This window comes from Cajanus cajan, chromosome 11, assembly GCF_000230855.2.
Source record: "Cajanus cajan strain Asha chromosome 11, NIPB_CcT2T_4, whole genome shotgun sequence".
Taxonomy (NCBI): Eukaryota; Viridiplantae; Streptophyta; class Magnoliopsida; order Fabales; family Fabaceae; genus Cajanus; species Cajanus cajan.
The window spans coordinates 37556271-37578449 of NC_138527.1; the positions used below are offsets into that span (position 1 = coordinate 37556271).

Sequence of the window (22179 nt, forward strand, 5' to 3'; positions counted from 1 at the left end):
CACTTTTAAATGCGAGGAGTTCCAAGTTCTTAGAATTGGTTCTCCTGATAAGTACTCCAGCTTGTATGCCCCGTTGTTCAGGTTATGCCGAACACGGTAGGGTCCGTCCCAATTTGGGGCGAGTTTTCCTTGTCTCGGATTCTTTCTTGCCTCGCCCGTAGCTCTCCAAACGAGATCTCCTTCTCGGAATTCCCTAGGCTTCACCTTGCTGTCGAATCTTCTCTTGTACCGTTGTTTGGTGGCCTCGGCTATGACCAATGCTCGGTCACGGATTTCTTCTATCACGTTCAGGTTTGTTCGTAGCTCGGCTTCATTACCTGCCTCGTTGAAGTGGACTCGGCGGAATGATGGCTCTCCGATTTCCACTGGGATCATGGATCCGTAGACTAGACGAAAAGGTGTTTCTAAGGTGGTCGACTGGGGGGTGCACCGATAGGCCCATACCACCTTGGGTAATTGCTCGGCCCATGCCCCCTTTGCTTCCCCTAGCCATTTTTTCAATTCTGCAAGGATGACCTTGTTAGCCGACTCGGCTTGACCGTTCGTCTGTGGGTGCTCGACTGATGTAACCTTGTGTTGTACTCCTAAGCCAGCTAGGAACTCGTTTAGCTTTCGGTCAGCGAACTGTAGGCCGTTGTCGGTCAAAAGAGTGTGCGGGACGCCGAACTGGGTGATGACATTCTTCCATAGAAATTTTTGCACCTGATGGGCCGAGATACATGCTAGGGGTTCAACTTCGATCCATTTGGTGAAGAGGTCCACAGCCACGATAAGGAACTTGCACTGTCCTTTAGCAGTCGGGAAAGGTCCGAGTATATCGGCCCCCCACGTGGCGAACGACCATGCAGGAGGAATGCAATGTAGTTGCTCGGCCGGTTGGTGGATCAGGTTGCCGTGTTTCTGACATGGCTGGCACTTCTTCACAAATGTGTCGCAATCGGTGTTCATGGTCGGCCAGTAGTATCCGGCTCGCAGTATTTTTGCGACGGTCGTTCTTGCTCCCGAGTGAGTTCCACAAATCCCCTCGTGAACTTCTCGTATCACGTATTCGGCTTCGGTCGGAGCTAAACACTTGAGCAGGGGGTGGAAAAGCCGCGCCTATACAACAAACCCGCGATGATGACGTACCGGCTGGCCTGTGTTCTTATTCTCTTGGCTTCGTGGGATCGGCCGGAAGCGCGCAATCATTGATGAAGGCCTTGATTTTATCCCTCCAATCGGAGGGGTTATTATGGTCGTTCTGGTCGGTGTCAACAGTTGCTATCATTTCCTCATCCACACTCGGGTGACTGATTTCTTGTTGGATAATTGTTCTTAGTTGGCCCGGCTTTTTGGTTGCCGCCAATCTGGCCAATTGGTCGGCTCGTGCGTTGTTTTCGCGTGGGATGTGCTCGACCAACACCTCTTGGAATTTTGTCTTTAACTTTTGATAGGCGTGGTAGTATCTAATCATGTTGTGGTCTTTCACTTGAAAGCTCCCACCGACTTGTTCGGCCACCACTTTGGAATCAGTCAGGCATTTGATTCTCGAAGCTCCCATGTCTTCGGCTAGTCTTAGGGCGGTGAGCAGAGCCTCATATTCGGCTTGGTTGTTGGAGGCTTTGAATCTGAAGCGTAATGACTGTTCCAGGGTTATCCCCCTCGGTCCTTCTAAGATCACCCCCGCCCCACTCCCCTGGTGGTTTGAGGAACCGTCTACATGTAGGATCCACCATTGCTCCTCAAAGTAGCCGTGTGGGTGTAGCTCGTTGACGAAGTCCACCAGGCATTGGGCTTTGATCGGCCCTCTCGGCCTGTAGGTGATGTCAAATTGTGAGAGCTCCACCGACCAGGCCATCATTCTCCCGGCAAGTTTGGGCTTCCTCAAAACCTTGGAGATCAGGCAGTCGGTATGTACTACTACTAGGTGACTTTGAAAGTAGTGGCGTAGTGTCACAACCCGAAAATTTCCGATCTTGCGACCTATGGTTTAGACATCCTTTTGAAAATCTCATCAAGTAAGGAATGCCCGGATACCAGACTAATCCTTAATCAATGGTTTTTGAAAATAGGTTCTATGGAGTCGCCACCAATGTTTTACTCAAAACATTGGAAAAAGAAAAGATTTTTAAAAGCTCCAATAATGGCCTTGATAACCAGAATTGGGTTCGGGAGTCGGTTACGTGTAAGGAAGGTATTAAGCACCCTTACAGCGCCCTAAATCGGTACCCTATGATGAAGTTAATGCGATAAGAAATAATAAATTAAATATTTATCCCCTTTTATTGATAATTATTTACATATTGAAAAATTAAATTATATGATTAACCCTAAAATATCTACATGATTGCGTTTATGATAATAATGTTTATCAAAAATAAGAAACAAAGATAAAAAATAAAGGAGAGAGAAGAAGATTGATTGAAATACCTCGTATCAAGCTTTGTTAATGGTGATTCTAGGTGCTTTGTGGCATCCTTTCACACTACAATACCTCACAATATCTCAAGAAATACAAGAGAAAGAAAGAGGAAGAAAAAGAGAGAAAAACAGAGAAATTTCGAGCTCTGAACGAAATTTGGAGCCCTCCAAACTGCTGGCCGAGATTCTCTATTTATAGGCATCAGATGTGGGCCGGAACGGCCCGTTCTGGATTCGGAACGGCCCGTTCTGGATTCGGAACGGCCCGTTCCGGATCCGAACGTTATGCAGTACATTTGCACCCTAGAACGACCCGTTCTGAAACCAGAACGGCCCGTTCCAGGGAACCAGAACGGCCCGTTCTGATTTCAGAACGGCCGTTCTGGGGTACAGATTTTAAGCCCCTTGATTGGTTCGGAACGGCCTGTTCTGGTCTAGAACGGCCCGTTCCAACCTATATTTTTTTAGGCTTTTTAGAAGCCCAGAACGGCCCGTTCTGATTGAGAACGGCCCGTTCCGGACTTGGGAACGGCCCGTTCCGGGCCACTAAAAAATTGGTTTGGGCCTTTGGGCCCTCTGATGTCCTATCTTGTTATTTGTATGCCCCCGGACGAAATTGGGTGTCTACAGCTGCCCCTCTTTACTTGTCCTTTGGAATAGCTGTGTTGCTTTTCCAAAGGCAAGTAAAGACGTAGACATTTCGTCCGGGTCTTCTTCCCGTCTCTGTGTTGGTGCTTCTGCGTTGCTTCCCTTGGACAGATGTATTTGCTCGTATCCTCACCCTTTAGAGCAGTTGAGCATTGATTGCCTACTCAAGGTTGATAAACTATACACCTGATCTTCAGTCTTCGAGTAGAAGCTCCATTGTTTCTCTTGTGATAATGTGTGCCTTTATTTGTTGCTTGTTGAAGAGGGAGTATATTATGAGCTCAGCCTCTCCAGGCTGGACTGATATTTAGGGCTTCAGCCGGCCCACAGGTGGGAGCTCGATGGCAATCCCGATTTTGACTTTGAAGAACTCGGCAGTACTCTCATTGTCATTCACTGATTTGAGAGGCTCAACGGCGGCTCTCGATCAAGCTTGGCTGATTTTAAGGCTTCAACCAACCTATGGTGGGAGCTCGGCGGCATCCCGGTTTCAATTTCGACGAACTCGGCGGTACCCTCGTTGTTGTGGTAGTATTTTCGTAGCCTCTACAGGCCGTAGTATTTTCATAGCCTCTACAGGCCGTAGTATTTTCGTAGCCTCTTCAGGCCGTAGTATTTTTGTAGCCTCTTCAGGTCGTAGTATTTTCGTAGCCTCTTCAGGCCGTAGTATTTTCGTAGCCTCTTCAGGCCGTAGTATTTTCATAGCCTCTCCAGGCCGTCTGCTGGTGTTGATGATGTGATTGCCCCTTGACGAGGATTGTTGATAAGTGGTGCCCTTGTGTTGGTGGGCAAAGGGGTAGATGGTTGACAGAGATTTTGGTGTTGCCCCTGCCATGTGAGTATTGTGATGCCTCTCCAGGCGAAATGCTGAGTCCTTTTGATTCATTGATTGTTGTGGAATAAAAGACTGCCCCTAAATGGACGGGAAGGAGATGTTTGTTGTGCCCCTGTGTTGGTGGGCAGAGAAGTGGATGGCTGACGGGGATTCCAGTGTTGCCCCTACCACGTGAGTATTGTGATGCCTCTCCAGGCGCTGCTTGTGATAGATTTTTTTGAAGTTCATTTTTGTTTAGCTTCGGCTCTTTCATGTTTGAAGCTTTCCTTTTTCTGCTATTTTTATAAATGCTTCGACTTTTTTCAACATGTATGAAGCTTGCCTTTTTCTGTTTTTTTTTTATCTTTTGTTGTCATCATTGGTGGAGGGATCACATGATGATGTTATTTGTTGAATCTTTATTGATGAGTGTTATTTTGGAAGCCACTCCTGGCTTTGGTTAGGAAGTCATTCCTGGTCTTGGCATTCTCTTAGATCATCCTTCATTCGGTTGAGGAGTAGGGCGCGATGGCCTCTTCATGCTTATAGGCTTTCTTGTTTGATTGTTGAGCTTTTATGAATGCTTCGGCCTCTTGATTCCTCCAGCAAGTGATGGATAGATACACACAAAGAATGCAAGAATGCAAAAAAAAAACATGCAAAGCAGAAGTGGATTGGATTTTTTTCAAATTTCTTTTTTTTTTTAAATGAACTTATACCCTTTTGTGCACGCTTGTGCCATATGCATGTTATGCAGTGATGCTTCTATGCTAATGCTTAAAATGCAAATTTATTTTTACTTTCAAGAAATTAATTTATGCGCATTGATCAATGACATGGACTGTTAGCCTTTAGCCCTGTCGAATTCAGTGTTGCTTCTTGAACCTGAGGTTTGTGTAGTTCTGCCCTCTTGCTTGTACCGAATATGATATGTTAGCTCTTAGATTAGGTGTACCTAGACTCTGTTCTAGGACACCTCCATCTTCTCCTTGTGAGTTTTCACTGTGCATACTCCGTGTATCTCTCAAATTTATCTTAATGCCATATAGGTCAAGAGGAAAGAGAGGAAGAGGATACATATATATTTTTTTGTAAAAGTTTTGGTAGAAAGGATTTTTTTCAAAAATGGTTTATAGAAGAATGGTTGGCCGAGGTAGGCTAGTGGTTTAGGCTGATGACCAAGCACATTCAAAGTGAGGAAATCATTTTCTGCGTTAGCTTATTATTTCCTTCAAAGTTAAGCGATGACTTGGGATTGCATATTGATTAAATGATCTTCTCGAGCCGCCTTTCAGTTTTCAGCTCGGGATGCTACTTTGTCCTAACTTTTGCCTAGGTTACTTGAGATGTGTTCCCTAGCGGACATTTTCTTTTGATCCTTACTTTTGCCTAGGCTACCCTTTTTGTTTGTGAGTCTCCTAGCGGACCTTGCCCTAATTTTTGCGCAGCCCCCTTAGTGGGTTTCCTGCCAGGCTTTTGTCTTTGCAGCATTTGTGATCATCTTTCATTCATTCATTAAAGGGGGATGCCCCTTGCACTGATTTCATTTGGACTTTTATCCACAAGTCATGCCCAATTCGATTGATCTTTATGTGTTTTTTTTTATTGCGTATTAAGCCATTGTTTCTGACGACGTCCTTATTTCAAATGTACTTGTTCATTTAAGGTTTGATGACGAGGCTTAGAGTAGATAAAAGGGAGAAGAGAAATGAAGTAGAAAAGTGTATGGCATTAAAATATAATTGTCAATTTACACGTGCCCATTTAATGTAGCTTGAGGGCCCGGGCATGCCCCAAGTTCGTGATTCGTACACAAAGGAAAAGAAGGAGGTTGCCCCTTAGAGAGGCTTAGGTCATCTAACTGTAGAGCTAGTCCTTCACTTGTTTGGATGTGGCGCTTCAGAAGATTTTGTGTAGAGGGAGGGCCTTTGGCTTCTTCTCTCATGAAGGTTTTCTCAACCCATATCTTTCCTGAGATGTAGGAAGAGGTAGAAGCGATGATAGAACTTTCTATGAAATCTCGAGAGGAACGTTCAAGCTGTCTCTCAATTTTCAGCTTGAACAGACAGTGTTTTTATTTATTTATTTATTTATTTATTTTTATTTTTTTTGCCTAGAACGCCCTTTGCGGGTTTTCATTCTAGCAGCTTCTTAACAAGCAATGCTTCTCTCTTGTTGAAATCACCTTTCGAGAAAGCTCTAATCGTTTTGCCTCAGTGTTTGAGAGATTCGTCATCCTCAGGTTCTTACAAATCGTTAGGAGTGGGGGTTCGTCCATCCCTATTCCGCCTAGATTTCACGGTTGCACGACACGGCTTTGTCCTCTTAGGGCATCTTGATGATTTACCCTAAACTCTTTATGCACGGTTTGCTTCCATTACTTCCGACTAACGCACATAGGTTAATTTCCCTTTTTATTCTCATTTATTCTTTTTCAAGGAGGGATATGCTGTAAATGAATGTAATGCAGAATGTATAAAAAGTTGAGAATAATAAATATCAGTCTTATTGATTTATTTATATGTGAATGCTCAAATAGATTTTGACAGTATTAAGTGAGAGTCTATATTAGATTCTAAGAAGACTTACTTTAAAAAACATATCAAAGCAAGTGCCCCACTATAGTATTTTTTAAAATCGATTTGGGCTTTTTTTTTTAGAGCACAGGTACTGTCGTATATTAGAGCATTCACTTCTCTTAACTTTCTATACATACTGCAACCTAATCCTCCTTAGCTAATAAAATAAAATGAATGAAATTAATGAGCTAATCTAGAATGCATGTCATCTTTTTTTTGCCTAATCTTTATCATGTTTCTATTATCTAAAAGGGAATGATGCATGGTAAATAAGAGACTTCTTTTATTGATTTTTTTTTTACAAAAAGGAAACTATCTATATGATGTTAATAGAATGCTGACCTAAGAATGTACGAAGGGGTATAAAATTATTATTATTATTTTTATTATTTTATTATTATCTATTTTCTCATTTTAAAATTCCAATCCACTCTTATTAGAAGAAATAGTACAAACAAATGCACACACACATGCTCAATCAATGTACACCCACAAACGATTGTGTTCAAATCCTTGGTCTGTGGTCCCTGTCAAGAAAAGTGTGTGGTATATGACGGTTCTAATCTCACTGGTCTTTAAGGCCCCCAAGGTGCCCCCATTACAGGGACCCAGTATCTCTGTCGCCGTCAACTGGCAAACTCTAAGGTCTGTCACAGTATTTCAGGCTAGAGTAACCGGTTATCACCTTGAGTGTGATTTCCGACAAGGCTCGCAGGCTCTAAGGCCAAACTTGGGCCGGTCGTACGTCAACCACTCCTTATGGTTAATACCCTCATGCCCCCGGGTGTAGCGGGAACTGTTGTGTGCAAAGATTTGTGTACAATTTTATTTCAAATAGGTGCGGAATTTAAATAAGCAAACAGATATCAAAGCCAAACAAAGAAAACAAACAAGGTAAAGGGGAAAAATATTTAAATTATTATTTTTTATTTTATTAACTTCATCAATTAAATGGGCCTGACCCTCTTTAAACTTCCCCAGTGGAGTCGCCATCTGTCGCAACCCGAAAATTTCCGATCTTGTGAGCTATGGTTTAGACATCCTTTTGAAAATCTCATCAAGTAAGGAATGCCCGGATACCAGACTAATCCTTAATCAATGGTTTTTGAAAATAGGTTCTATGGAGTCGCCACCAATGTTTTACTCAAAACATTGGAAAAAGAAAAGATTTTTAAAAGCTCCAATAATGGCCTTGATAACCAGAATTGGGTTCGGGAGTCGGTTACGTGTAAGGAAGGTATTAAGCACCCTTACAGCACCCTAAATCGGTACCCTATGATGAAGTTAATGCGATAAGAAATAATAAATTAAATATTTATCCCCTTTTATTGATAATTATTTACATATTGAAAAATTAAATTATATGATTAACCCTAAAATATCTACATGATTGCGTTTATGATAATAATGTTTATCAAAAATAAGAAACAAAGATAAAAAATAAAAGAGAGAGAAGAAGATTGATTGAAATACCTCGTATCAAGCTTTGTTAATGGTGATTCTAGGTGCTTTGTGGCATCCTTTCACACTACAATACCTCACAATATCTCAAGAAATACAAGAGAAAGAAAGAGGAAGAAAAAGAGAGAAAAACAGAGAAATTTCGAGCTCTGAACGAAATTTGGAGCCCTCCAAACTGCTGGCCGAGATTCTCTATTTATAGGCATCAGATGTGGGCCGGAACGGCCCGTTCTGGATTCGGAACGGCCCGTTCCGGATCCGAACGTTATGCAGTACATTTGCACCCTAGAACGGCCCGTTCTGAAACCAGAACGGCCCGTTCCAGGGAACCAGAACGGCCCGTTCTGATTTCAGAACGGCCGTTCTGGGGTACAGATTTTAAGCCCCTTGATTGGTTCGGAACGGCCTGTTCTGGTCTAGAATGGCCCGTTCCAACCTATATTTTTTTAGGCTTTTTAGAAGCCCAGAACGGCCCGTTCTGATTGAGAACAGCCCGTTCCGGACTTGGGAACGGCCCGTTCCGATTTTGGAATGGCCCGTTCCGGGCCACTAAAAAATTGGTTTGGGCCTTTGGGCCCTCTGATGTCCTATCTTGTTATTTGTATGCCCCCCGGACGAAATTGGGTGTCTACACGTAGGCGTCGGGAGGTGTGGACCAATTCGGGTGCGACCTTCTCTATCAGCTGGTACCGGGTCTCGGAATCTTGTAAGAGTCGGCTGACAAAGTATATTGGAGCTTGGGTGCCCCCCTTTTCTTGCACTATGACCGAGCTGATTGCCTCGTCGGATACAGCTAAGTATACCGATAGCAGGTTCAAAGGGTCCGGTCTCGTTAGTATCGGCGGTTTCGCCAAGGCTGCTTTCAATACCGCGAAGGCGGCTTCGCATGACTCATTCCATGAGAAAGTCGAGGCCTTCCGCAAGAGTTTCGTCATCGGGCTGATTTTGTCACCTAGACGTGGGAGGAATCGGGATAAGGCAACCAATCTTCCCGAAAGACGCTGCAGTTCCTTGAGATTACTCGGGTCCTCATCTCTAGCACTGCCTGGCACTTGTCTCGGTTTGCTTTTATCCCTCTTGTCGAAAGCGTAAACCCCAGAAACTTGCCTCTCCTGACCCCGAAGTTGCACTTCTCAGGATTCAGTCTCATATTGTGCTTGCGCAGTTCGTCGAAGATCTCTGCTAGGTCGGCCATGTGATCGGTTAGGGAGCCAGACTTGACCACCATGTCGTCAACATAAATCTCGATGTTTCGGCCGATTTGACCTTGAAACACCTTGTCCATCAGCCTTTGGTATGTCGCCCCGACGTTTTTTAGTCCGAACGACATGACTCGGTAACAAAAATTAGCGTTCTCGGTGATAAATGCCGTTTTTTCTTCATCGGCAGGGTGCATGTTTATTTGGTTGTAGCCGGAGTAAGCGTCCAGGAAACTAAACACAGCATGCCCAGACGCGCCATCGACGAGCCGGTCAATGCAAGGGAGTGGGTAAGCATCCTTCGGGCAGGCTTTATTGAGGTCGGAGTAGTCGGTGCACATTCTCCACTTGCCATTCGACTTTTTGACCAATACTACGTTGGCTAACCAGGTGGTGTAGGTGACCTCTCGGATGAACCTCGCTTGCAATAGTTTGTGGACCTCGGCATTCGCGGCCTTTCTCTTCTCGTCTCCCATCTTCCTCTTCTTTTGGGCAACTGGTCGGGCGTCTCGGCACACGGCTAGTCGGTGGCACAAGAAATTTGGATCTATGCCCGGCATGTCTGACGCTGTCCATGCGAACAAGTCCTTGTGGTCTCGGATCGTTTGTTGCACCTGATCCGACTCGTCTCTACTCAGCTGAGATCCGATATGGGTGACCTGTTCGGGAGTTTGGCCGAGTTGAAAAGGGACGAGGTCTTCGGCCGGCTCGATTCGCTCTTCCTCACCCAGTCGAGGGTCAAGGTCAAGATCTTCTGCTATTTGTTGCCTTATGACGTTCACGCCCTTCGCTGTCCTCGGGGCCTCGGCGATGGGTTGGACCTTTAAGTTGGACATGTAACACTCTCTTGCCGTCTTCTGGTCGGCGTGAACGGTTATTACATGTCCGTCACTTGATGGGAACTTCATGCACATGTGAGGAGTCGACACAATGGCCTGTAGTGCGTTGATGGAGGGTCGGCCGAGCAAGATATTGTACGACGTGCTTGCATGCACGACGATGTAACGAACTTTTATCTCTCAGAAAAATTGTTTGTCGCAACCGAAACGAGTGTACAAGTCGATGCATCCTCTCGTCATGACTCTTTCGCCTGAGAATCCTACCAGTGGTTCGTGATACGGTTCTAGGCTCTCCTCAGGGATCCCCAGTTGTACAAAAGTGTTCCAGTACAAGATGTCGGCGGAGCTCCCTTGGTCGACCAAAGTTTTCTTCACGATGTAATTGTGTATCTCGATGAAAATCACCATGGGGTCGTCCTGGACGGGGTCGACGCTGCGAAAGTCCCGGTCCGAGAAAGTAATAGGCAACATCTTCGGCGTTCTCATCTGATTCACGTTGTTCACTGATCGTACTGCTCGGAGATGTCTTTTCCGGGCGGAGGATGTGGAACCTCCTCCGGCAAAGCCCCCGGCTATTGTGTTTATTATCTTTCTCGGCCGGTCATTGTCTTCTCAGGAACTTCTCGAGTGGTCTTTCCTTTCTGTTGATCGAGATCGGTGGCCTCGATCTCTCGACGGTGATGCTCGTCGAGGATAGTGGTCTCTCCCCCTTGACCGGTGGTCTTGGGGTGAGACAAAGTTCCGGAGATGACCTTGCTTGATAAGGTCTTCAAGTTTATCCTTTAGTGCCGAGCATTCTTCTGTTGTGTGTCCCCTGTTTCGGTGGAATCGGCACGTTTTTTCCCTTTTTGGCATCACCAGGATTTCTGATGCGAGGGCTTGCTCCAACACCTTAGCCCTACTCGTGTTGAGGGGAGTGTACGCCGTGTATCGTGGTCCCCTCGGGGGCCGGGCGTTTGAAGGTTCGACGTTAGCCTTTTTCATCAGTTCTCGGCTCGGCTCCTTCCTGCTATTACCCTCCTCGGCTCTAGCCTGGTTTCGGGTTTCCGCAAGCTCCTCCATCTGCATATACTTCTCGGCTCGGCGACGCAAATCATTCATTTCAAGTGGTGGTTTTTTACAGAGGCTATTTACAAAAGTCCCCGGTTTCAGGGCAGTGCTCAACCTGTCTAGGGCGACGGCCGGGTTAAGATCGCCTATCTCCATGGAAATCTTGTTGAATCGGTCCATAAAGCATCTTAAACTTTCTTTTTTCTCCTGACGAACCCCCGCTAGAGCCAACGAGGTCGTCCTATACGGCTTGCTCGTCGCGAATTGCAAAGTGAACTGGGATGACAACTCGCAAAACGAGTCGATGGAAGAACTCGGCAACTTGGTGAACCAACTCAGGGCCCTTCCCTTCAGTGATGTGGGGAATATTCGACACAAAGCCGAGTCGTCTTGCGTGGAGAGGGTCGCCTGCGTCAAGAAAACGTTCAGGTGTTCGTCGGGATCAGTGGTCCCGTCGTACTTCTCAATTGGGAGATTCTTCCAATGATCCAAAAGAGTCGCTTCCATTATCCTCCGTGAGAAAGGGTGTCTTAAGGAGTGGACGGTGGTGTCGGCCTTGTTGGCTATCAACGAGGTGACCGGAGTTCGAGTGACCTGGTCGGTTGGGGCGTGATAGGCAGACTCTTCCGCTGCTGTGGGGGTGGACGGCACGAAAGTTTGGTTCAGATTCTGAAGCTCAGCATTTTGTCGACGTAACTCGGCTAGCTCTCGGGCGTCGGCTTCTCTTTGCCTTCGGATGGTCTCCATTTCCTCCCTCAACGCACGGAGGTCATCATGCAAATTGGGTTGAGTTCGGTCAGTGTTCGGCTGGACCTGTTGAATCACGGGTTCTAGTTGAGTTTGAGGCATTCCGTACGGGTAGCGCTCTTGGTTGGTCATGACGGGATTGTCTTCGGCGTTAACGTTGGGAATCGGTTGGGTCGTTGTTGATTGTCCTTTGCGGGTCACTACCATGTCTCGCTCTCAGTTGGTAGAGTTGAAATGGGGCTAAAGTATCTCTTCGGCCCCACGGTGGGCGCCAAATGTTCCTGTGTTAGGATACACACTTTAATTATCTTGTCACGGGTCGGGTCTCGGTCTTCTTGTTCTTGTCCGGGTAATCCGAAGCGAGGTGGGGTGTGCCTGCAAAGACACTCCGACGCTCAAGTTAGTTCTCGGCGTAATAAATGAGGTAGTTCAGAATTAGTTACATACCTCGTTAGAACTCTATTTATAGGTACTCGTATTGGGCCGTGATTAAGGATTGGGCCCCGGAAAATTAGGGAGCTAATCCGATGCGTTATGTTAATTAATCTCTCCATAATTAGCCTGACAGAAGTGCTGGGCTTGGCCGACCACACCGATGAGTTTTATCCGTTCACGTGTGGTCGGCGGACTCGGGTATTCGGACTAGATGTGTTACAGTGCGGGTGGTCGACCTGATTACTCACGGGTTCAGATTGTTCGACCCGATTTTTGCGTTCGGGTGTTCGGCCCAGTCGGCCTCCATACGGTATAACTTGCACACAAGTATAGAATATAAGAAGAGACCCTAAAAAAAGTATAGAATAAGAAGGTAAATTAACGGTTTCGTAAGTTTAGACTTTTGGCCATATATATCCCTACAACTCTCATATCACCTCAGAATTTAATTTCGATCAGCAAAAGAAAATACAAAAACGAACACGTACAAACGCACATGCATTATGAGAAAATTGATAATATAGAAAACAAACTTTTGTAACTAGAAAGGTAAAAAGAAAAAAGGAAATTGCATGGGGCTGCGAGGTTTGTGCACCTTAAGACAAAGCATGCTAAACAGAAGCAATGGCGCGCAACGCATGCTAGACAACATATGGACCCACCAAAACTCTCCATGCTGACCAACGACCACCATGAATCTAATTCATGCACCATTCTGTTTATACTTTATAGTTTCAAATGTGTGATTGGTGCTACTTTTCATCTTAAGTTTCTTGACTTCAATTTTAACTTTTCTCCCACAATCATTCATTTAATTGCCTTTCACTCCGTCCTTTAGGCTTGTCCCGGTTATCAAATATTATTCTTTCGGAACTTGGGGTGGATACTGGATTGTCCATTTTCTCTTTTTGATCTTACCACTACTTATGAGAAGTGGAGCATACCTAACTAAAAGCTAATTAAACTACATAGTGCTTAAAAGATTTGACTTTATTAATGTTTTGAATAATTCTTTGAAACTTCTACTGAACATAACATCTCAACCACATATATTTATATTTGTTTTGCAAAATCTTAGAAATTTAATTGTATTTTAACATATTATTGACTGAAGATAGTTTTAGGCCTTCTCCATTGGCAAAGACCTAAATTACACATGTACATTTTCTTGTTTTTCTTGAGTTTCTAGCTGTTTATTATTTATTTGACCAAGAAAAATAAAGTTCTTAGTTTTCCCTGAGGAACGTGGTTAATCATGAGACTGTTGGCCAACAATGTGTGGTTTTTAGTGCTTCTATTTGAAGAAATTAATAATTGATGATCAGTTGCTATAACCCCCAACCTATTGACTTGGTGAAGGGGCTGATTGATCATTTTAAGGTAGTTTCTAAACCTATTTATGTAAATGAGATTATTTTAAGACAATTTACGCCTTTAAAGTTGGTGAAGGGGCTGATTGACCTCAATTTTTTTTTTCAAATTTTTTATTTTTTGGGTCATTAGGTCATTTTTTTTCTTCAGATTTATTTAACCAGTTTTTTTTTAAATTATTTTGTAATTAATTTTTTTTTGTATTTTTCTACATTTTTTTCCTTTACTTATTTTTTCTTTTATATTTTTCCTTTTTTTAGATATATTTTGACAATATTTGTTTACTATTTTTAAATTTTGTAATTTTTTTTTCTGTTGCATTTTTTTTTATATTATTTCCCTTCAGTTATTTTTTCCTTTTATATTTTTCATTTTTTTTCTTTTTCACATGTATTTTAACAATTTTTGTTTATTATTTTAAAAATTTTGTATTTTTCTATTTTTCTATTTTGTTTATTTTTTGTGACTGCGTTTTACAATTTTTTTTTAAAATTTTATTTTATACTTCTTTTTTTTTGTTTTATTTTCATTTTTTTCCTTCGGTTAATTTTATATTTTATATTTTTTAAATCAAATTTATATATTTTTTATAGATTACGAGAGGCACTATGGGCCATAGCGATCTTGTGTCGCTATGGGCCATAACAACCTCCTTTATTTATTTATTTATTACTTTTTCCACATTTAATGTATTTTTTTTATTTATATTTTATACTTCTTTTTTTTATTTTACATTTTTTTCTTCACTTAATTTTTTCTTTTATATTTTATATATTTTTAAAATCAATTTTACATATTTTTTTTTCTTTTCTATTTTTTTAATATTATTTCGCTTCAGTTATTTTTTTTATAAAAAATATTATATCTTATTATAAATTATAAATTATAAATTATACACTATAAAAAATTAAATAAATTATATTTTTTAAACATATTATATACTACATTTTAAATAAATTTTTTTAATAAAATAAAATTAATTAGTGTCGCTATAGGTTATAACGACTTTATATAAAGTCGTTTTGTGTCGTTACTGGCTATAGCGACTTTATATGAAACACTACCAGCTGCAGCGACTTTAATAATATGACGTTCATGGCTTCTAAAATATAAAAAAAATTATACGTGACACTGGTGTTGCTATAACCCGTAGCGACACCGTTATAAACTATCCAAAAAGTATAAATAGTTTTAAAAGAGTTCCATTTACGTAAATTATTTTAAAAACAATCCTACAATGGTCAATCAACCTAGTAAAGGAGCAAGAAATATTGGGCCTTTTGGCCAAATGTTGCTACTTGGTATATGTTTCTGGCTTTGTTGATAATAATTATTGCTGTATTATCAGAAGGCTTAGTGTCACGCTTGTGTAATAAAACTTTACAGAGTGTGTCATTTATAAAAACCCAAATAAATAAGGAGGTATATGAAATAGAAATTTAATTTATACAACATCATGTGAATGGCCGCATATTATAAATTAATTGGCTCTCTCAGGCCACAAACATTTGGATTCTTATATAGTTTAAAAAGTACCTAGCTAGCTTGCTAGTGAGTATCTTAAAGTCATTTGTTAAGAAATAATAAATGTTCACCTTAATTAATAAATATTTTTCATTACTTAAATAGTAAGAATTAAATATTTTTGTGTTCTCTTGACACAATAAATACTTTGTTTTAGTTAAAATTATCTTTATTTTCTTAATTACCAACGTTCACCCTTAAAAAAATTAAGTTTACACTAGTACAAAAGAGGTATTCCACATCGGATATTTTGAGCTTTTTACGTCAGAAAAAATATCGATGTAAAAGCGGGAGACATAAATTTACGTCGGACCTGTAAAATCGACGTAAATTTACGTCGGACATTAAATCCGACGTAAAAAATAGTAAAAAAAATTAAAAAAAAAACATAAGAATGAAAGTAGAACGGCCCGTTCTCCAAGCAGAACGGCCCGTTCTACTTGGAGAACAAGTCGTTTTGCTTGGAGAACGGGTCATTCTGCAAGCAAAACAGGTCGTTCTACTTCGTAGAACAACCCAAACGAAAACGCCAACGACCTATACAAATAGAACAACCAAAAAATCGAATAAAACAGATAGCCACAGAAGCAATGCGAAGTAGAAAAGTGTTAACGAAACCTTGATTCATACCTGATGAGCTGCAACAGTGTGCGAATGAATAACAAAGAGTTCATCCCTTTGCAAAAGACAAAAAAACGATTCAATAACAAAGGAGAGAGAGGGTTTACAGAGAAAAAAATAAAAAGTGATGAAGAGTGAATGCGCGCAGTGTGCCTCGCACTTTCTTATTCAAATTCGCGTCCTTTTTTTACGTCTGACCTGGTAGGGTCCGACGTAAAATGTCAAATCTACGTCGGACACAAGATACGTTCGACGTAGATTTGACTTTTTACGTCGTACCCTACCAGGTCCGACGTAAAAAAGTTCGCGAAAATTATAAAAATGCCACCGCGTCTTTTTTACGTCGAATTTCGTATTTCCAACATTAAAGAGGTGACGTAATATGCTAATTTTCCACCAGTGTCACCGTCATTTATGAAATTTATCTTTTAACAAAAATTTTCTACATAGATAGTAATTATAAGTGGTTGGTTTATACATAGTATTACAGTAATTAAGCCCTACATAAAAATTTAATACTATGTTAAAATCAAAATATATGATAAACTAAAGTCTGTGCAAATATATTAGAGTCCAAACATAGGTATAATGCAAGTACAAACTGAAGAATTTTGTATCAATGTGGGATGATATGTCCCTTACTATGTGATTATATATAAAGGTTTGACCTGAGCTTCTGTGACTCTGTGCAAAATAACCTTTATTGTGAGAGTCAGTTACCTCGAAGCATTAGTTATTCAAGAACTTTGCATGAAAAGAAAGTGGAGAGAAATTTAATTATTGAAGTTAATCGATCATTCATTATCAATGTATATGGACTTGTGGACGAAAAGCTTGTGTGAATTTTATGTATTCAAATTATATTGATTAAACAAATGAACCAGTAAAACATCATTATTTCATTGGAAGAGCTTTTGCTTTCTGATATGACTAAGTGATGTTTGAGCATGCATTACGCATAAGAGCTTGGAAGTTGTCGCTTTTGTTATATGTCACGAAAGGTAACGAGGTTTTAATCATAATCTTTCAATATCTATCTTTTGGTTCGTGCCGATAACAGTGACTAATTTTCTCGCTACGTCAGAAGCACCTCAAAGGGTTGGATAGCTGGCCCAAGATTCAACGCGACTGCATACACAAGACAGGATTCGAATCCCTGATCTTGCTTAAGCGTGGATCAATCTTTACCGCTGAACCACGCCCTTGAGGTTATCTATCTATAACATATTTTGAGCATAATTTTCATATCGGGCTGTGATATATAGCACCCTCCAATAACACATTATGTGTGTCACATATTTTGTATTTTCTACGTGTTAACTGTGAACCACAAATCTCCCAAACTCTTTAGTAAAGATAATTGACTGATTTTACATCTATAATAATTAATACTGTGGCATGCATCTAACTTCAAAAGACATATTTTTTCACTTTCACTAATAAAATGGAAAAATATGTGCATATTGAGCATGCATGTGACATAAAGATGAAGACAGAAAAATTGTACTACACGCTTAATGAGAAGAGCAGAAAGGAAGGTTTCCTTTAGCCAGAGAAATTAAAGAATACAGGCAATTAAAATAACAGAAGGATGATGAAGGATCACAACAAATGCTGTCACACCTGCCATCTCTTAGGCATGGATAGCCAGAGCCTAGATAGAGGACTCGTTTATGGCAAGGAAAGGCTATTACTGTACCTGCTTGACGTGATAACTTAAAATATAAAGTATAAAATATAAAACTATCTAAATTCTAGAGCCACTTGGACGCATGCATCTCAATTTGCGCACAGAGCTGCACTCACGCTGAAGGGCAGAGAGAGATTAATTCTTCTGATCCACACATATTTTTTACAAAAATATAGTATGTCCCAGCATCCATACAACATTGAACATATGGTACTACAAATAATTAAAAGTCGTTTCCATGCACTTCTTCCTTCATTTATCAAATACGCATATCCCAATATCACAGTCTGAGCCTGTATTTAAAAAGGGGCTTAACCTGTTCCCTTCATCCCTACTACTCTGCAGTAGCAGCAATGCCAAGTCCGAATTATTATGGGGTTCAAAGCTCGAGAGTCCATTAGTTTCATGCATGTCTTCTTGACTCAGTTGAGAGGCTACAAACTTGTCAAGAGCTCTCCAATCAGTGACTTTCTTTGTGGTGTTGTTGTATAACCTGTTTTGAATGTCTTCATCTTCGTTATTGTCTGATACTAGTGACACTGTGCTTGGCCTCTTTATTAGCGGCAAAGACGGGTTTTCTAGCTGAGGAAGTTGAACAAATGGATCTTGAAGCATGCTTGCCAAGTTATCTGCTTCTATCTCTTGCTTACACATGAAATTTTGTGCTAAAAAGCTCTGAGACTGCCTTGAAATGAGATCAATTGGATCGACCATGGTGCTTACTCCACTTGCTTCTTCGTAGAAGTAGCTTGAGTCCCATCCTTCCATAGTCTTCGTTTGCCCAGTGGTTTTTTTCTTGAAGGCTCTGCACACAACCCATCCTTCCTCCTGCATGAACCCCAAATAATTTAAGTTCAAAAGTTGAGATGAAAGGAAACTTTCTGGACTTGTATTTTCTTTCTGTTTGAGTTGACCAACTTGCAAAATGTACGGGAGAAAAAGCAAAATGTTCATTGGTGTTTCTGCTTTTAAGTTTTAAGTATGGTTTGCTTTAGCTTTTGAAATTTTGTCCATTTGTTTAGTGAGAGGTTGTATATATATAGTCCATTAATAGTTATGTTTTGACAATCAAAATGGCAAGAAAAGTGTGTAGTAAAAAAGGAAGGAAAAGAAACAAGTTTAATTATTCTCTGCTGAAAGCAGTGACTTTTGACTTCTTTTTGGTGAAATTTGTGCTGTGACAAAGCGTGTACGTATCTTGGTGACTATTCACAAGTCAGTGGTCTACTAAAAAAGCGAAGAAAGTGAGTTTAGATTTATAGAAACCAACCAACTGCATGAGCTGAATTAACTTAAGTAACAACGAAGTCTTTTCATTAATTCATATGAAGCATTCTGGCTTGACAGTAACTAATGCACATATCAAAAATTCAAAATAGCGTAGCCACAAAGGGGAGAGATCAAATAAATTACTACCATGAACCTATAAGTACTTATAAAAAAAAAAATCAAACTTCTTTTCTAAGTTAAAATTAATTTATATACTTGAGTCCGTGAAGTATTTAAATATTTTTTTTCCATTAAAGTTAAAGCAGATGAATTGATTTAAGTTTTTTTTTTGTTGATATAAGTGATTTAGTTTATTACTCAAATAAAGATACGGAAAAGTAATTATTTAAAGCTGAAAATCCTTTGACGTCATTAAGAAAGCTACAGAAAATAGAGATAAAAAATGCTAGATCTCCAGCTTATATGTATTGTAGCTTTTTGTGTATGTGTGAAAGAGGAAAAGGTTAAGGAATATGCCATAATTAACGGGCGGCCATCTAAAGCAAAGTTTGAACGTAATACTTCAAACTCTACCACTCAAATTAAGTTGGCAATAACAATAGTCAAAGCGCGTAAAAGAATAAAAGATACATGTGTGCACTACAGATTAGTATGCATATGCAGTAATATATGCTTGCCTGTGGAGGTCCATTCTCATCGGATTCAAGCCTATACTCATGCATGATCCAATCACTTTTCTGTCCATTAGGGGCTCTTCCTTTGTAGAAAACAAGGGTCTTCCTCATCCCAATTAGTTTTGTCTTGTCATACACTGCTTTGTCTCTTCCTGTGGCCTTCCAAAACCCAGCCATGGTGGCTCTATTAGTCCTTGTCCCTGTTGGATACTTTTTATCTTTGTGGCTGAAGAAATACCACTCATTCTGCTCTTCATACCCGATCCTGCATCTATCTGCCATACCATTCACATCAGAAGAAAAAAAATGGAACAAACTAACACAGATCTATCTTGGTATCATGTTATCAAAGGATAAGTAATATGTCAGACCAATTAATATCAAGCATTCAAAACCCTAATAGTCGATTTAACACGAGTTATAACTAGCATGCAGTAGTGTAAGATAAATACGTAGCTCTCTCTATATGTGTATATATATATATATATATGTACCTTGGAGATCCCATGGTTCAATACGATATAGATCGATCTCTCTGATAACATCAAGGTCAATTTTCTGAGAAGCAACTTTCTTCCGCAGATAATAACCAACAAGCTCTTCATCTGTTGGGTGGAACCGAAACCCCGGTGGGACACATGACTCCATCGACTCCATCATAGCAATTACTGGTACTGCATCAAATTCACCACCACTATTAATACCCACCACACTTGACTTTCTTCATCATGTTTGAATTATAACCAACCAATATGATGTGAGTGTCAATATATACATGAGAGAAGTGAAGTCGAGAGATAATAAATAGTAATAGTAAGTAAGAGTAATACAATAGTGAAGTGATCATAAAAATAAAACTGAAAAGGCAAACTCCCAATAAAAATGAATTATTTAAAAAATATAATATAAGTCCTTTTAGTGAAAAGGTGACAAGGGTTATCAGAGATAATGATCAGCTCATTTGGTGGTGAGCAACACTCACCAAATTGAATAGGAAATAAATATAAGCGCGTGTTATAAACAAAACCCCATGATTTCAGAAACAATGATTTTCTTCCCTGGGCCGGGTTAAAAGATAAGGAGTTGGAGGAGAGAGAGAGAAGCAAGTTAATCATGAAAGTTTGGTTTTGATAAAAAAAAAAACAAAAAAACAAGGAGTTAGAATTGAACTTTGCATAACCCTGTGTTTGGACAAGGGTGAGAAACGGACAGCTAGAGGCTGGTGCTAATGATGTTGTCTTGTGTTAGTGAATGGTGAGAATGATTCATCACAGAACGGGGTTCCCCATTCCGCATTACCATTAATAATTATGTATATTCTCAAATAATTAGACACATAAGTTAAGCTGAATTACAAAAACTTACTATGTGACATGGATAAAACAAACAAAAACAACTTTCTAGGAAACAATATTATGAATGCTTTTGAACATGCAGTGGCACAGAAAGGAATGTTCATGCTTAAATTAAACCTGACTTAACTGAGAGAAGGCGATTTGATTAAAATGAAGACATATAAGAATTTAACTAATAAATGAGGGTGAAAGGAATGAATAAAGAAAGGGAATGGGAAATGGGAGTGACGTTATCACAAATAAAGGGCACGCGTACGTTGGTGGAAAGAGAAAAGGGTTGTATTGGATCAAGGCGATGATAAAAAGCAAAGGTGGAGAGGAAATAGAAAGCATTAGCGAGTGAGTGAGAGAGTGTTTGTTCGTCTCATTCAGGAAACTCAGGCTCTGACTTTGTTGTCTCTTTGTCGACAATTTTCATGGCAAGTCTCTGACCTATTCCCTTGACGGACTTTGAGGAAATAACACATATGCTGCTGCTGCTGTTCACCCCAAAAAACAAAAACCACTACTTTTAATTTATGCCCTAACACACATCGCCATATGCACCCTTCCTTTTCATGACTTTGCTAATTCAATTACTAACATTCATAATCGATTAGCTAGGGTATTTAAGGAGCTGCAGTTGTATGGGACGAAGTTGAAGGGCAAAGAGGAGATGAAAATGAAAAAATGGTAGCTAGTTAGTTAAATTTAGAAGAGAAAAATAAATAAGGGTTGTAGATGTATTTGGTGAATTGTGGAAAGAAACAAGATGGAGGAGAAGATGTATGCGTTACCTGATGTTTAAAGAGAAGACAAGGTGGAGTTGAAGAAGAAGCAAGGTAGAAGAAAAGGAGAGAGTGAAGGATTAGAGAGAGAGAGGGATAAGAAAAAGTCGGTTAGGAGTGAGGGGATTTGTAAAGAAGAGAAGAGAGGAAGGACCGCAGAATTGCGCATGGGTTCATGGTTGTCCCCCCAGAACCTGACGTCATTGCCTTTTTCTTTTCTTTTTGTTTCTTTTTCTTTTCCTTTCTTAACATTTTCTTTTCGGACAAGTACTATAGAGGGATAATTAATATATATACCACTTTAATCATATTTAAAATTTTATTATTTTTATCACTTCACCCCCATTTCATAATTAATAGTCTATTTTTCACAAAATTATCTTATAATTTACTCAAAAATTTATAAATTATATGTTGAGTAGAGTTAACATATTAAAAGCTTATAAACGATTGATTGAATAAAAATATTAGATAAAATTAATTGATAAATATAAAATAAATTCATATAATAAGAATCAAAATAACATAATAAAAATAATTTTAAAATTAAAAAGTAAAAAAATCATGTAATTAAATTAATAAAGATAAAAAGAAAATAAAAAAAAATTAAGAACTTGTATTAGTTTAACAAAATGAATATTGTAAATTTTTAAAATAAGTTTACATAAATTTTTATACTAAATAAATTAATTTTGATCAAATTGACTTATAAGTTAGTTAAAGAAACTTATAAATAACTTAAATATCTTTTCAATTATATTCTATGTATATAATT

The 22179-nt window shown here is 39.9% G+C and overlaps 1 protein-coding gene across 4 annotated transcripts; it reads right to left on the reverse strand.

The window, feature by feature from the left end:
- Positions 1–17206: 17206 nt before the first annotated feature.
- Positions 17207–21571, reverse strand: LOC109801061 (NAC domain-containing protein 37). Of its 4 annotated transcripts, XM_083066841.1 has the most exons (5): positions 21414–21570; positions 20894–21253; positions 19777–19956; positions 19286–19557; positions 17207–18206 (listed from the first exon to the last, which is right to left on the reverse strand). In XM_083066841.1, the coding sequence occupies exons 3-5, from the start codon at positions 19940–19942 to the stop codon at positions 17631–17633; spliced, it is 1014 nt and encodes a 337-aa protein (XP_082922967.1). In that variant the 5' UTR covers positions 19943–19956; positions 20894–21253; positions 21414–21570; the 3' UTR covers positions 17207–17630. The 4 variants fall into 4 exon arrangements, with proteins under 4 accessions (XP_082922967.1, XP_020217628.1, XP_082922968.1 ...); XM_020362039.3 differs by lacking the exon at positions 20894–21253 and having other exon boundaries at positions 21414–21571; XM_083066842.1 differs by lacking the exon at positions 21414–21570 and having other exon boundaries at positions 21070–21383.
- Positions 21572–22179: the final 608 nt, after the last annotated feature.